Raw genomic sequence first — 15,794 nt, 5'->3', positions numbered from 1 at the left:
TTCAGTGATTACTTTGTGCCTTCTGAGTGTGTATTCAGGATGAGACAGTTGCATTTTTTTCCCATAATACAAAATCTGTCATTTGTGTTTTGTTTTTAGATTAATACAGAGTTCCATAGGCTCATGGTTCTTAAGATGTTCATGGCCCAGTTAGACATGCATTCAAGTCAGCTGGCCAAAGACATCCACGCCAAAGGAGGAGCAACACGCCAAACGACTGCAAACATGGACACACTGGACCAGGTAAATCTGTATCATCAAACAAGACCCTTCATAACAAAGAGGGTTGTCACAATATATCTGTACCCTTATAAATATGTTACTATGGGCAGGGCAATGCTGATCATGGCTTTCATATGCATGATTATTTTTAGATACTCAAAAAATACACCATTGAGTTCATCCTTTTTTCTTTACATAATGAACCTCTGGGCTTGTAAATGACTTAAAATAAAGTAAGTGTAAGAGTTAAGCTATAAAAAAGTAAGAACGTCTGTCTTGTGAAATTTAGAACAATAAAATTAATCACTTGTTCTGGACTGTGGACATTAATCTTAGGAGGGAATGTGCTGAAAGCCCTCACCATCTTCCTGGGAGAAGATGTAGATGACCCCGATCAAGGAATATCTTGTCAAAGGGACACAAAATATTTTATCAACTGTTACATCAACCTTAACACCTGAACCATGGTTGGATAGCAGTGGTTTTTATTATCATGGCCATATTTCTCCTACTCCCCGTTTCCTTTCTTTTCTGTCTCACTTCTCCTTGTGTCCTCATCTCCATCCCTCGCTTTATCCTCTTACTTCTCATCTCCTTCTCCTCCCCTTTTCTCCTGTCTTTGCCTTCTCTCTTCTCATTCTCTCCCCTCTACTCCTCTCCTCCCTTCTTGTCCTCTTTACCTTGTCTCTTTTCCTCATTGTCTCCTCTTCTCCTCCCCTCTCCATCTCTTTGCTGTCTCCTACATTTAGTGTTCTATAAAAGAGATTTTCTCAACTGTTAGAACATAATTCCTGAACCATGGTTGGATTGCTGACATATTTATGACCATCTTGGACATAATGTAATTCCCAGCAACAATACACAACATTGGGTTGAATTTCATTTTATTTTTTTTTTTAAAAAGGGTTTGCTTGGCTTAGTTCAAAGGAATAGTTTGACATTTTGGTAAATCTTGTCTTTCTTGCTTAGATGGCCAGACTGATACACATCTGCTGGTTGTGGTGTGTGATGACACCCAGCCAAGAAACAGCCGAACATTTAACACGCAAAAACTTCATCACAGTAAGAAGTGAGGCCAATGATGATTTGTATTCGTGTCATGTACCCCTCTGTCGGTCAATTCAGCAGATGTTGTTCAGAGGGACCTGGAGAAGGTCACCATGGCAGTGTTTGTGATTTGGAAGGAGCCACCTGAAGACACTGGCATCACCAATGAGGAAGAACTGACCTCAGTTGCCTCGGCCCTGCTTCTAGGTTTGATTTATGCCAGTGGTGTCCAAAGTATTCCAGAAAGGGCCGAGAGGGTGCAGGTTTTATTTGAAGCCACTGACTTCAGTAGGTGAATTCAGTGATTACTGTAACATCACTTTGAGTAGGTGGGATGAGTTCATCAGTAAAATCACCTGCTGGAGTCAGTGACTGCAAAGAAAGCCTGCACCCTCTCTGCCCTTTCTGGAATAGTTTGGACACGACTGATTTATGCACTCAACCTACTAAGTCCCTTCGGCTGCTCCCTTGTTTGCACTCGGGGTCACCACAGCAAATCCAAGGTGGATCTCCATGTTGAACTGGCACATGCTTTACGCTGGATGCCCTTCCTGACACAACTCCACATTACATGGAGAAATGTGGCAGGGGTGGGATTTGAACCCGGAGCCTTCTGAATTAAAAAGCGCATTAACCACTTGGCCACCACCCCTGACAAGCTATCCAAAACCCTTTTGCTTCAGTTTTGAAGTGCTACAAAAATCTTCATGCAGGTTGATCAGCAGAAAATGTCCCCCAAAGCCCATAAATCTGTATAGCAAGCTTCAAAGCTCACACAACGATGTATTCCTCCAAGAGACAACAAAGAGACTCAACAAATATCCCTCAAACTACAATTTGAAATGCTTATACACCAATTTTGTAATATTTTGTTGTTGTTTTCAAAGTCCGTGGGCCAATTCCAAAAAGAGCCTTATTTATTGAGTTGGTTGCACCCCCCTTGCAACTTTGGTTTGATGGTACCACATTGTTCCTGGGTCTATTGGGATAACATTTTCACTTGTCATTCGCACAACCTGTCAAGGCTATATGAAAACAGCCGCTTTATAATTGAGGGGTCCGAACAGCAGCAAAAAAAGCTGAAATATGTAATAAACATGTCACCACTGGAAACAGTTATCCAGGGAGGTTCAAAATGTTATACACATAAACAAAACTTGTATATTCAGTGAATAAGCACCTTGGTTTTCATTATCCATAGTGTAAAATATTGATATACTGTCCATTTATCTGAAAAACACCCAATATTTTGGGGGGGGGGTTTTTTTTCAAAAGTTTCATTTTAAGTTGCTATTATTAAGTACCATCTGTATATAACTTACAACAAACAGATCTATTCACAGGTTATTTCTACTATCCTTTCATTCTACAGATTGTCATGAGCCATGGCTGAACCATTGATAAACCTTCACTCTATGGACAGACACAGACCTTGTGCGCTACAAACTTTTCTGCAGCAAGAATGCACAAACCTGTCATCTTCCACCCACAAAAGATGCCCTCAAGTACCATGTGAAGCGTGCAAATTAAATTACCAGGCATGCATCTGGCAGTCATCACTTGATGCTGATGCTACGGCACCAAGCCCTGATGGTCATGGTTGGGACCTCAGCAATGGCACAATATCTATACACTGGATGGATAAGCCACCTGCACCGAAGGCACTCCTGCAGTTGGTTTCCTGCAACTGTAATACTGGGCAGTGTGTGAGTGGTCTGTGCTCATGCCGCAAGAATGCTCTACAGCCAATGCACAAACATCAAATCAAATCAGTTTTATTTATATAGCGCCAAATCACAACAAACAGTTGCCCCAAGGTGCTTTATATTGTAAGGCAAAGCCATACAATAATTACAGAAAAACCCCAACGGTCAAAACAACCCCCTGTGAGCAAGCACTTGGCGACAGTGGGAAGGAAAAACTCCCTTTTAACAGGAAGAAACCTCCAGCAGAACCAGGCTCAGGGAGGGGCAGTCTTCTGCCTGGACTGGTTGGGGCTGAGGGAGAGAACCAAGAAAAAGACATGCTGTGGAGGGGAGCAGAGATCAATCACTAATGATTAAATGCAGAGTGGTGCATACAGAGCAAAAAGAGAAAGAAACACTCAGTGCATCATGGGAACCACCCAGCAGTCTACGTCTATAGCAGCATAACTAAGGGATGATTCAGGGTCACCTGATCCAGCCCTAACTATAAGCTTTAGCAAAAAGGAAAGTTTTAAGCCTAATCTTAAAAGTAGAGAGGGTATCTGTCTCCCTGATCCAAATTGGGAGCTGGTTCCAGAGGAGAGGAGCCTGAAAGCTGAAGGCTCTGCCTCCCATTCTACTCTTACAAACCCTAGGAACTACAAGTATGCCTGCAGTCTGAGAGCGAAGCGCTCTATTGGGGTGATATGGTACTATGAGGTCCCTAAGATAAGATAGGACCTGATTATTCAAAACCTTATAAGTAAGAAGAAGAATTTTAAATTCTATTCTAGAATTAACAGGAAGCCAATGAAGAGAGGCCAATATGGGTGAGATATGCCCTCTCCTAGTCCCCATCAGTACTCTAGCTGCAGCATTTTGAATTAACTGAAGGCTTTTCAGGGAACTTTTAGGACAACCTGATAATAATGAATTACAATAGTCCAGCCTAGAGGAAATAAATGCATGAATTAGTTTTTCAGCATCACTCAGACAAGAACTTTCTAATTTTAGAGATACTGTGCAAATGCAAAAAAGCAGTCCTACATATTTGTTTAAAATGCACAGTGAATGACATATCCTGATCAAAAATGACTCCAAGATTTCTCACAGTATTACTAGAGGTCACGGTAATGCCAGAAAGAGTAAGGATCTGGTTAGACACCATGTTTCTAAGATTTGTGGGGCCAAGTACAATAGTTCAGTTTTATCTGAGTTTAAAAGCAGGAAATTAGAGGTCATCCATGTCTTTATGTCTGTAAGACAATCCTGCAGTTTAGCTAATTGGTGTGTGTCCTCTGGCTTCATGGATAGATAAAGCTGGGTATCTGTGTAACAATGAAAATTTAAGCAATGCCGTCTAATAATACTGCCTAAGGGAAGCATGTATAAAGTGAATAAAATTGGTCCTAGCACAGAACCTTGTGGAACTCCATAATTAACCTTAGTCTGTGAAGAAGATTCCCCATTTACATGAACAAACTGTAATCTATTAGATAAATATGATTCAAACCACCACAGTGCCTTTAATACCTATGGAATGCTCTAATCTCTAATAAAATTTTATTGTCAACAGTATCAAAAGCAGCACTGAGGTCTAACAGAACAAGCACAGAGATGAGTCCACTGTCTGAGGCCATAAGATGATCATTTGTAACCTTCACTAATGCTGTTTCTGTACTATGATGAATTCTAAAACCTGACTGAAACTCTTCAAATAGACCATTCCTCTGCAGATGATCAGTTAGCTGTTTTACAACTACCCTTTCAAGAATTTGAGAGAAAAGGAAGGTTGGAGATTAGCCTATAATTAGCTAAGATAGCTGGGTCAAGTGATGGCTTTTTAAGTAATGGTTTAATTACTGCCACCTTAAAAGCCTGTGGTACATAGCCAACTAATAAAGATAGATTGATCATATTTAAGATCGAAGCATTAATTAATGGTAGGGCTTCCTTGAGCAGCGTGGTAGGAATGGGGTCTAGTAGACATGTTGATGGCTTGGAGGAAGTAACTAATGAAAATAACTCAGACAGAACAATCGGAGAGAAAGAGTCTAACCAAATACCGGCATCACTGAAAGCAGCCAAAGATAACGTATGTCTTTGGGATGGTTATGAGTAATTATTTCTCGAATAGTTAAAATTTTATTAGCAAAGAAAGTCATGAAGTCATTACTAGTTAAAGTTAAAAGAATACTCGGCTCAATAGAGCTCTGACTCTGTCAGCCTGGCTACAGTGCTGAAAAGAAACCTGGGGTTGTTCTTATTTTCTTCAATTAGTGATGAGTAGAAAGATGTCCTAGCTTTACGGAGGGCTTTTTTACAGAGCAACAGACTTTTTCCAGGCTAAGTGAAGATCTAAATTAGTGAGACGCCATTTACTCTCCAACTTACAGGTTATCTGCTTTAAGCTGTGAGTTATACCATGGAGTCAGGCACTTCTGATTTAAGGCTCTCTTTTTCAGAGGAGCTACAGCATCCAAAGTTGTGCTCAATGAGGATGTAATACTATTGACGAGATAATCTATCTCACTCACAAAGTTTAGGTAGCTACTCTGCCCTGTGTTGGTATATGGCATTGAGAACATAAAGAAGGAATCATATCCTTAAACCTGGTTACAGCGCTTTCTGAAAGACTTCTACTGTAATGAAACTTATTCCCCACTGCTGGGTAGTCCATCAGAGTAAATGTAAATGTTATTAAGTGCAGTGTTGAGGCTGTCATTCTCAGCATCTGTGTGGATGTTAAAATCGCCCACTATAATTATCTTATCTGAGCTAAGCACTAAGTCAGACAAAAGGTCTGAAAATTCACAGAGAAACTCACAGTAACGACCAGGAGGACGATAGATAACAAATAAAACTGGTTTTTGGGACTTCCAATGTGGATGGACAAGACTAAGAGTCAAGCTTTCAAATTAAAGCTCTGTCTGGGTTTTTGATTAATTAATAAGCTGGAGTGTAAGACTGCTGCTAATCCTCCACCTCGGCCCGTGCTACGAGCGTTCTTGCAGCAGTTAGTGTCACTCAGGGGTGTTGACTCATTTAAACTAACATTCATCCTGCTGTAAACAGGTTTCTGTAAGGCAGAATAAATCAATATGTTGATCAATTATTATATCATTTACTAACAGGGACTTAGAAGAGAGAGACCTAATGTTTAATAGACCACATTTAACTGTTTTAGTCTGTGGTGCAGTTGAAGGTGCTATATTATTTTTTTCTTTTTGAATTTTTATGCTTAAATAGATTTTTACTGGTTGTTGGTGGTCTGGGAGCAGGCACCATCTCTACGGGGATGGGGTAATGGGGGGATGGCAGGGGGAGAGAAGCTGCAGAGAGGTGTGTAAGACTACAACTCTGCTTCCTGGTCCCAACCCTGGATAGTCACGGTTTGGAGGGTTTAATAAAATTGGCCAGATTTCTAGAGATGAGAGCTGCTCCATCCAAAGTCGGATGGATGCCGTCTCTCCTAACAAGACCAGGTTTTCCCCAGAAGCTTTGCCAATTATCTATGAAGCCCACCTCATTTTTTGGACACCACTCAGACAGCCAGCAATTCAAGGAGAACATGCGGCTAAACATGTCACTCCCGGTCCGATTGGGGAGGGGCCCAGAGAAAACTACAGAGTCCGACATTGTTTTTGCAAAGTTACACACCGATTCAATGTTAATTTTAGTGACCTCTGATTGGCATAACTGGGTGTCATTACTGCCAACGTGAATTACAATCTTACCAAATTTACGCTTAGCCTTAGCCAGCAGTTTCAAATTTCCTTCAATGTCGCCTGCTCTGGCCCTCGGAAGACAATTGACTATGGTTGCTGGTGTCGCTAACTTCACATTTCTCAAAACAGAGTCGCCAATAACCAGAGTTTGTTCCTCGGCGGGTGTGTCGCCGAGTGGGGAAAAATGGTTAGAGATGTAAACGGGTTGGTGGTGTACACAGGGCTTCTGTTTTAGGACTAGGCTTCCGCCTCACAGTTACCAGTCACCCAGTTGGCCTGCTTTCCCGGCTGCTCAGGATCTGCTGGAGAGGAACTAACGGCGGCTAAGCTACCTTGGTCCGCACCGACTACAGGGGCCTGGCTAGCTGTAGGATTTTCCACAGTGCGGAGCCGAGTCTCCAATTCGCCCAGCCTGGCCTCCAAAGCTACGAATAAGCTACAGTTATTACAAGTACCATTACTGCTAAAGGAGGCCAAGGAATAACTAAACATTTCACACCCAGAACAGAAAAGTGCAGAAGAGACAGGAGAAGCTGCCATGCTAAACCGGCTAAGAGCTAGTAGCTAAAGTGAATAATGTGTAAATAATTTAGAGGTGATTCAGTAGAGGGAGTGCTTGTGCACGTGAAGATTACACTGTGAAACAAATCGTTATCTAGATCAATCTAACTGCGCAGATTAAACAGCTAACAGATACAGCAAAACACCGCTGTGCTCCGGAACAGGAAGTGATACAATACCGCAGTGAGAGCCAACCACCAGTAGAGGCTGTGAGAGCCAAGCCAACAACATCCATAAAACAGACCAAGTGGAATCCAGTGATGATGAGGATGATTATGATGACAATTAGAGTGACATTAGAATAACATGCAGTATTATATGTATGAAAATGCCTGCCCGAAACATTGCACTACCACTAAAGGCAAACCATGCATTTCCTATTATCTACAGCAGTTAATTTTGTTCAAAGCTATGTTTAGCTGGTAAAGTTGATCATGGTTATGTATTTAGTAGTATTACTTTTCAGCCAGTATGGCCAGTGTCAAAGTCATTCAGTAATAAAATTGACGTTTTCCAGAAAATCGCTTATTATCTGATTATCATTAATATGGGGGTAGGGGTAAGAAAATGCTTATAACACCACTAATACTGATGCTAGGATGTCTATATTTCATATGGTATAGTAGGAATAACATAAGAATAGATCTGTGTTTGTTTCAAGTTATATACAGATTGTACTTAACTTGAAACTTTTGAAAAAAACGCAAAAATATCGGTTGTTTTTTTTTTTTTAGACAAATGGACAGTATATCAATATTTTACACCATGGATAATGAAAACCAAGGTGCTTATTCACTAAATATATAAGTTTTGTTTATGTGTATAACATTTTGAACCTTCCTGGACAACTGGTTCCAGTAGTGACATGTTTATTACATATTTCAGCTTTTTTAGCTGCCGTTCCGACCCCTCGGTTATAAAGTGGCTGTTTTTATATAGCCTTGACGGGTTGTGTGAATGACAAGTTAAAATGTCATCCCAATAGACCCAGGAACAATGTGGTACCATCAAACTAAAGTTGCAGGGGGGGTGCAACCGGAGTGCACATTTCTGGAATTGGCCCACGGACTATCAGACATATTTCCTTCTGTTTGTAAGGTTGTATTTCAGTTCTGATGTGTTCAGGTATACAGCAAACTGTTCTAACAGTGTGACTTAAAACTCTAAAATGTGTTCATATTTTTTCATTCCCATTGGTCAGCTACACTGTTCAGATACATGACAGTCATTGGCTAAGGCTGGTTAAAGACGTTTCTGTATACTCTTTGCACTTTTACATGGTTGTGATAACACTATATGTGTTGAGATTGTGAGGCATACAGTGCATTCCAAAAGTATTGGAACACTTGGTATTTCACTCACTCACATTTTAATTTGTTTATGCCATTTCAAATACAAAAAAATTAAAATAATCTTCCTTAAACTCAAACTGAAAGCAGATCTCTACAACTTGATATAACTTAATTAAAAAAAATATATAAAACCCAAGATGATGGGTTGCATAAGTAATGGAACCAAGACACCCAGACAACCCAGAATAAGGCTTCTGTGGCTGTGATTGGAGAAATTGTGCATGTTTTGCATTGTGTATCACCAGTTATATGAAGTGGTATAGAGGAGACCTGAAAGTTCAGCTTCAATTTACCAGAAGGTATATCTGGGATGCAAGCCTAGATTGATGTTTTGGTGAAAGAAAATCCTCCTCTAGTCTGTGTAACTGAGGATACAAAATTGGGTGTCTTTCCTCACTCTTCTCCTTTTGCACAGTCACTCAGTTTTTGAGAACTATCTACTCTGTACAGATTTACCATAGAGCACCATACTGTTTGTATTTCTTTGAAATTGATGTAAATAAAGTCCAAGACATTCACTGACTTGGAAATATTCATGTATCCATCCCCTGACTTGTGTGAAGAAAACTGACAATAAAACTGATTTACAGGTATTATACCAAAGTGTTGTATTCCTTATGCAACTCATCATCCTAGCTTTTTATATTTTTTTATTAATTTAGATACAGTTGTAGAGATCTGCTTGCAGTCTGAGTCTAAGGAAGATATTTTTTATGAATAATAATTTTATGAAATTATTATATTTTGTATTTGAAATGGCATAAACATTAAAATGTGTGAAATTCCAAGTGTTCCAATACTTTCGGAGGGCACAGTATTTGTGGAATTGATACTATTTTGCACTTTGCTGACAAAATAACTTTGTAGTTTTATAGACTTGTGCATTTTAAAGTTAATTGTGTTTTAAAAAAGACAAATGTGTGATGTGTTGGCCCAAAACTGTGTTGTGGCCATACATAGTTTGTGGGGTTTTTTTTTGTTTTGTTTTTTTACTTTTCTACAATAATAAAGTATTTTAAAAAAGTTTTTTCTTATATTTTCACCCAACTTAAAAAACGTAGTTTTAGTTATATTAAACAAAGTAAAATTTCATTTAAGTTAACTACAAAAAGTAACTTACACTAAACCATAGCATTAATTTTGAAAAGAGCATGATTTTCCTTGTGGGTTATGCAAATTATTGAGCTGGAAAAACTGAAAACTTTAAGTTGATTTGCCTTAATTTTAAGTTGGATTAATGCAAAATGTTGATCTGAGAACTGAATTATTAATTATGTGACTTAAGTGAATTGAGTTAATCTAACTTATTAAAGTAATTTCAAATTGCTAATCATTATAAACAACATTATGCAGATGTTACCAATTAAAACAATTCAATTAAGTTGGTTCAACTATTTTCTTTTTTCAGTGTACATAGTAATGGTATGCAAAAAGTTGCCTTTTTTAAGTAAATCAGGGGAGATATTGCGCATGCAAAAGATATGTTACACAGCCTTACATGGAATATTATTCACCAGTATGCCTGCCACTCAGTTTTGAGAAGTGTGTTTGAGCTTTTCAAAACAGTTGAAATGTGGCTGTTCTCACCTCGTCCAGAATCTGGTCCAGGCGGTTCAGGATGACGGGCTCCACCTGCTCCACAGACAACATCCATGCCGAGAGCTGCTGCCGCTCCAGCTTTGTTATCCTGGATTGCAACTCCGACGTCCGTACAAAAATCACGACACAAACTCCAGCGCACAGCAGACACAGCGCCGCGCCGGACAAACCTCTCCAGTATCTCCAAAGCGGATTTGAAGGCTCCTCGCCGCAAGTCCTCGTCCCCACAGCCGCTTTCTTCACCCAGCCCTGACGCTCGTCCATGTTAGAAATCAAACGAAGGGTTTGTCCACGTGGGAATCTGCTCAGCAGGTGAAGAGAGATCCTGTGGATGTGCAGCTCTCAGAGAGGAAACTGCACTCTCCGTGGACAAAGTTTGCAAAGCCTTTATTTCCTGCTTCAGATGAGTTTAATGTTCTCCGATGGTAAAGTAGATGAGAGTACAAACTGGAGGATCAACAGGTTTTCAGCGATCGTAAAGTGATGTTGGAGTGTGCTGTCTCCGTGTGTAACGCTCCACGCGCCGCTCTCCTCAAAATGATCCCAGTGCGCGTCTGAAACACGAGCCGGTGCCTCTCGCTCCTCATCGTTGGCTCGAGCTGCACGCCCCTCCTCTGAATGCGGGGCGGGACTGGCGGCGGCTGCAAACCTCTTTGATCGGCGCACTGAGCGCGGGGATATTTTTAGAACGCGCACAGCCACGACCAGCTGACAGCACTGTGCCAGAGTCCCGATCAAAGCGTGTTTGCCGAAGGTTGGGCTGCTGTCAGCCAGCCTGTGCACGTGGATAGACTAACACCTGAGCGCACCCCGGTCATGTGTATCCCAGAACCAGCGCCCACTTTAACATTTCCAGTCGTCCATGTGACTTGGATTGATATCGAGAGGTGACTGGATTTTGGAATAGTTTGGTCAAAGGTCAAGGTCACGTAATGCATGGTAAAATATAAAACAAAAAAACAATTTTTGAATATATCTCAACTACCTAGCCTACGTTGATCAAATGTGGAGGGAATATTATACAAATAATGAATGTTTGTTTACGAGTTTGGATTAGTGGCTAGCACTGTTGCTTCACAGTGAGAAGGTCATGGGTTCAATTCCCACCCGTGGCCTTGCTGTGTGGAGTTTGCATGTTCTCCCTGTGTTTGTGTGGATTCTCTCTGGGTGCTCCTGCTTCCTCCCACATGCAAAGACATGCAGGTTAATTGGATTGGAAACTTTAAATTGTCCATAGGTGTGCGTGTGACTGTTTGTCTATATGTGGCCCTGTGACAGATTGGCATCCTGTCTAGGGTGTGCCCTGCCTCACCCTCTATGACTACTGGGATAGGTTTCAGTCCCTACAACCCTTCATTGGACTAAGCAGTTAAAGATGAGTGAGTGAGTGTTTATGACTTCAATGGTATGAAGATTTCTTGAGGAGACAAAGAAGTTCCAGCTTTCACCAAATTAAATATTCGTCCCATTGAAAGAATGGAAAAAAAAAAACATTTTTTGTTTTATATAACAACAAAAATAGATCCTTGTCATTTGATTTCATTAATTTATAAACAGAAAAGGGACTCCTCACGGTGCTTAACAGTCCAACAAACTTTAAATAGGAGTCCAAAACTGTTCTCAGTAGTCTGTGATGCTGTCCACTGACTGTGTACAGACTGCTGCCTGCTTTCCTCACTCCAGCGAAAACTCACATTAGAAATTTGTCCAGCTTTTCATCTTAACTTCATCATAACAGTTCTTCGTGCTTACAGCGTGGTGGATTTGTTTTGTGTGTTAGAAAAATTAGCAGTGTCAATTAGCTCCTTCAAATTGTTGTCTGCCAGCAAAACAAACTCCGCCATGTTTAGCTAAACACCGCCCTTACCAAAAAGTAGTATATGCAAGTATGTTTCAAGTATACTTGAAGTTTATTTTTTATATACTTATCAGTACTATTTTTTGGTAAGGGCGCTCCTCATAGTGTGAGCATGCACAGTGGCCAGGGTGTGCAATATCACATTTCATAAAACAAAATTTTACGCTAAAAAAGAACTATCAATGAAACACAATGGCAAATGGTACGAATCATCCATGTCACGTGACACAAGCCACCAATCAAATGACAAGGATCCACTCAGCTGTTAAATAATACTTGCTTAGACACCAAGAGATGATTAGATTTTGGGGTAATTTGATAAAATCAAAAGGTCAAGTTCAAGAAAAACATGGTCCAAAAATAACTTTTTTGTATATCTCAACTACCAAGAAGCCTAGATGGATGATTTAAGGTCAATATTGATCAGCGAATTATTTGTGATTAATTGGTGCAAATGATTTCATAAAGAAGTCACATAAAACTCAGACAATGAAGTCAGAAATTCAAAAATCCATGACAGATAGATGTATATTTACTTATACATTGATTTTGTGGTGTGTGATTTCTTAGTTTATGGTCGGCCTTCTGAAGCTTTTCGTTGTTGTTGTAATACACGACTGTACAGTACAATAAAATGCACCAGAAAACAGACTTCAAAAACAGAAACTGAACCCACACAACAGACTCCAAACATCAGCATGCCAGATCCTTATGGCAGACAGACATTATACATCCTGACACAAGATCTGTCAATATCTCCACTGGAAAGTATGCAAGGAACTGGAGATGGAAGTCAAGGAAAATGTCTGGGAGCATGAGCCAGCACCAGTCTTGTCCAATATAAAAGTAACTGCCTTCTACAACAAAGAGATCCCAGCAGGAAGACATATCGAAGGAGGTGCAATTAAACCTGATATTGTCATCTTGAACAAGCAAGAGAAAACAGCCAAAATCATTGATGTGACAGTCCCCAATGACTATGGCCTGAATCGAGCGGAAAGAGGAAAGATCACGAAATACCAAGACCTGAAAAATGACCTACAAACAACATGGTCATTGAAAGACATCAATATCATCCCACTTGTGGTGGGGGAACAGGCCTGAAGAAATACCTTGAGGCAATCCCCGGTCACCCAAGTGCACAAACTATACATTAATCTATTGGTTCATGATATTGTGACGAAAAGTGCCTCATTTTTGGCACGGCAGCACAAATTCATTCAAATTCATTCTGTGATGGCTGCACGAAATTAAAAGTGAAGCGGGGGGGGTGTCGGGTGGTTATGGTTAGGGTGGGGGGATTAGGTTATGGTTAATGTTAGGGTCGGAGGAATAGTGAGTTAAAAAAAACGTCATGAAAATTTGACTCATTTTGTCACGGGAGCACGAAAAAAAAACATGAGACTGGGTTGTCATATTAGCAGTGGTTATGGAGCAATCAGGGAACGATAGTGGATATTCCATTCCAATCTTCTGGAAGTGTATGTCTTAATATACTATGTCCCCCTCAATACTAATAAATCAGCACAAACCTTCACTAACTTGGTGGTACAGTATATCCCCATGCGGTTCCATCCATTATTTTGCTGTACCAAGATTAGCAGGGTTAGCAGGGTCCTTTTAAGCATCCCCAGTAATTTTGAAATTGTACCAATACAATCGTGCAATAACAATCATCCAAATAAAGTCCAACAAAAGTAGATCACAATTATGCCTGTCGTAAGATTTTAGTCTCCATCTGTGAAGTCTGCATATTGTACCCACTGAAAATATTCTTCTTTGTCTTTCGGCTGTTCCCGTTAGGGGTCGCCACAGCAGATCAATCGTTTCCATCTCACCCTGTCCTCTGTATCTTCCTCTGTCACACCAACCACCTGCATGTCCTCTCTCAGCACATCCATGAACCTCCTCTTTGGTCTCCCTCTTCTCCTCCTGCCTGGTGGCTCCATCCTCAGCATCCTTCTCCCTATATACCTTGGGTCCCTCCTCTGCACATGTCCAAACCATCTCAATCTCGCCTCTCTCACTTTGTCTCCAAATCGTCCCACCTGAGCTGTCCCTCTGATATGTTCATTCCTAATCTTGTCCATTCTTGTCACTCCCAAAGAGAATCTCAACATCTTCAGCTCTGCCACCTCCAGCTCTGCCTCCTGTCTTTGTTAGTGCCACTGTCTCTAAACCATACAACATAGCTGGTCTCACTACTGTTTTGTAAACTTTCCCCTTCACTCTTGCTGATATTCTTCAGTCACAAATCACTCCTGCCACCTTTCTCCACCCACTCCACCCTGCCTGCACTCTCTTCTTCACCTCTCTACCACACTCTCCATTACTTTGAACAGTTGACCCCAAATATTTAAACTCATCTACTTTCACCACTTCTATTCATTGTAACTGCACTATTCCACTGGGCTCCCTCTCATTCACACACATGTACTCAGTCTTGCTTCTACTGACTTTCATTCCCCTTCTCTCCAAAGCATATCTCCACTTCTCCAGACTAGACTCAACTTGCTCTCTACTCTCACTACAGATCAATGTCATCTGCAAACATCATAGTCCATGGGGACTCCTGTCTGATCTCATCTGTCAACCTGTCCATCACCACTGCAAACAAGAAAGGACTCAGAGCTGATCCTTGGTGTAATCCCACCTCCACCTTGAATGAGTCTGTCATTCCGACTGCGCATCTCACCGCTGTCACACTATTCTTGTACATGTCCTGCACTACCCTAACATACTTCTCTGCCACTCCGGACTTCCTCATACAATGCCACAACTCTTCTCTTGGCACCCTATCATAAGCTTTTTCTAAGTCCACAAACATACAATGTAACTCTTTCTGTCCTTCTCTGTACTTCTCCAACAGTATTCTCAGAGCAAACATTGCATCTGTAGTGCTCTTTCTCTGCATGAAACCATATTGCTGCTCACAGATCTTCACCTGTTTTCTAAGCCTAGCTTCTACTACTCTTTCCCATAACTTCATGCTGTGGCTGATCAGCTTTATGCCTCTGTAGTTACTGCAGCTCTGCACATCACCCTTGTTCTTGAAAACAGCAACCAGCACACTTCGTCTCCACTCCTCTGGCATCCTCTCACTTTCCAAGATTTTATTAAACAATCTTGTTAGAAACTCTACTGCCATCTCTCCTAGACATTTCCATGCCTCCATTGGAATGTCATCTGGACCAACTGCCTTTCCACTCTTCATAGCAGCCCTCACTTCTTCCTTGCTAATCTCTTACTTCCTGATTTACTCTCACCACATCCAGCCTTTTCTCTCGCTCATTTTCTTTATTCATCAACTCTTCAAAATATTCCCTCCACCTTCTCAGCACACACTCACTTGTCAGCACATTACCATGTGCATCTTTTACCACCCTAACCTGCTGCACATCCTTTCCAGCTCTGTCCCTTTGTCTGGCCAATCGGTACAAGTCCTTTTCTCCTTCCTTACTATTCAACTTCTTGTACAGCTCGCAATATGCCTTTTCCTTTGCTTTTGCCACTTCTCTTCTCGCCTTACGCCGCATCTCCTTGTACTCCTGTCTACTTTCTTCATCTCTGACTATCCCAAAACTTTTTCGCCAACCTCTTTCTCCTTATGCTTTCCTGGACCTCTTCATTCCACCACCAAGTCTCCTTGTCTTCCTTCCACTGTCCAGATGTCATACCCAGTACTGCCCTAGCTGTCTCACCACATCTGCAGTACTTTTCCAGTTGTCCAAAATTGCTTCCC

At 41.0% G+C, this 15,794-nt stretch overlaps 1 protein-coding gene across 1 annotated transcript in view; it reads right to left on the bottom strand.

Moving 5' to 3' along the window:
• LOC117522995 (collagen alpha-1(XIII) chain-like) overlaps positions 1-10,741 on the bottom strand; it is a 407,773-nt gene extending 397,032 nt beyond the window's left edge. Inside the window, exon 1 of the mRNA XM_034184413.1 lies at positions 10,183-10,741. Within this exon, the coding sequence (XP_034040304.1) occupies positions 10,183-10,458 (276 nt within the window). The 5' untranslated portion in view covers positions 10,459-10,741. The remainder of the gene's footprint in view (positions 1-10,182) is intronic.
• Between the last annotated feature and the right edge of the window lie 5,053 nt (positions 10,742-15,794).

The sequence above is a fragment of the Thalassophryne amazonica genome, chromosome 13 (assembly GCF_902500255.1).
Source record: "Thalassophryne amazonica chromosome 13, fThaAma1.1, whole genome shotgun sequence".
Lineage (NCBI taxonomy): Eukaryota > Metazoa > Chordata > Actinopteri > Batrachoidiformes > Batrachoididae > Thalassophryne > Thalassophryne amazonica.
Note: the sequence above shows the minus strand (reverse complement) of the source record. Positions and strands in the feature narration are given on the sequence as shown.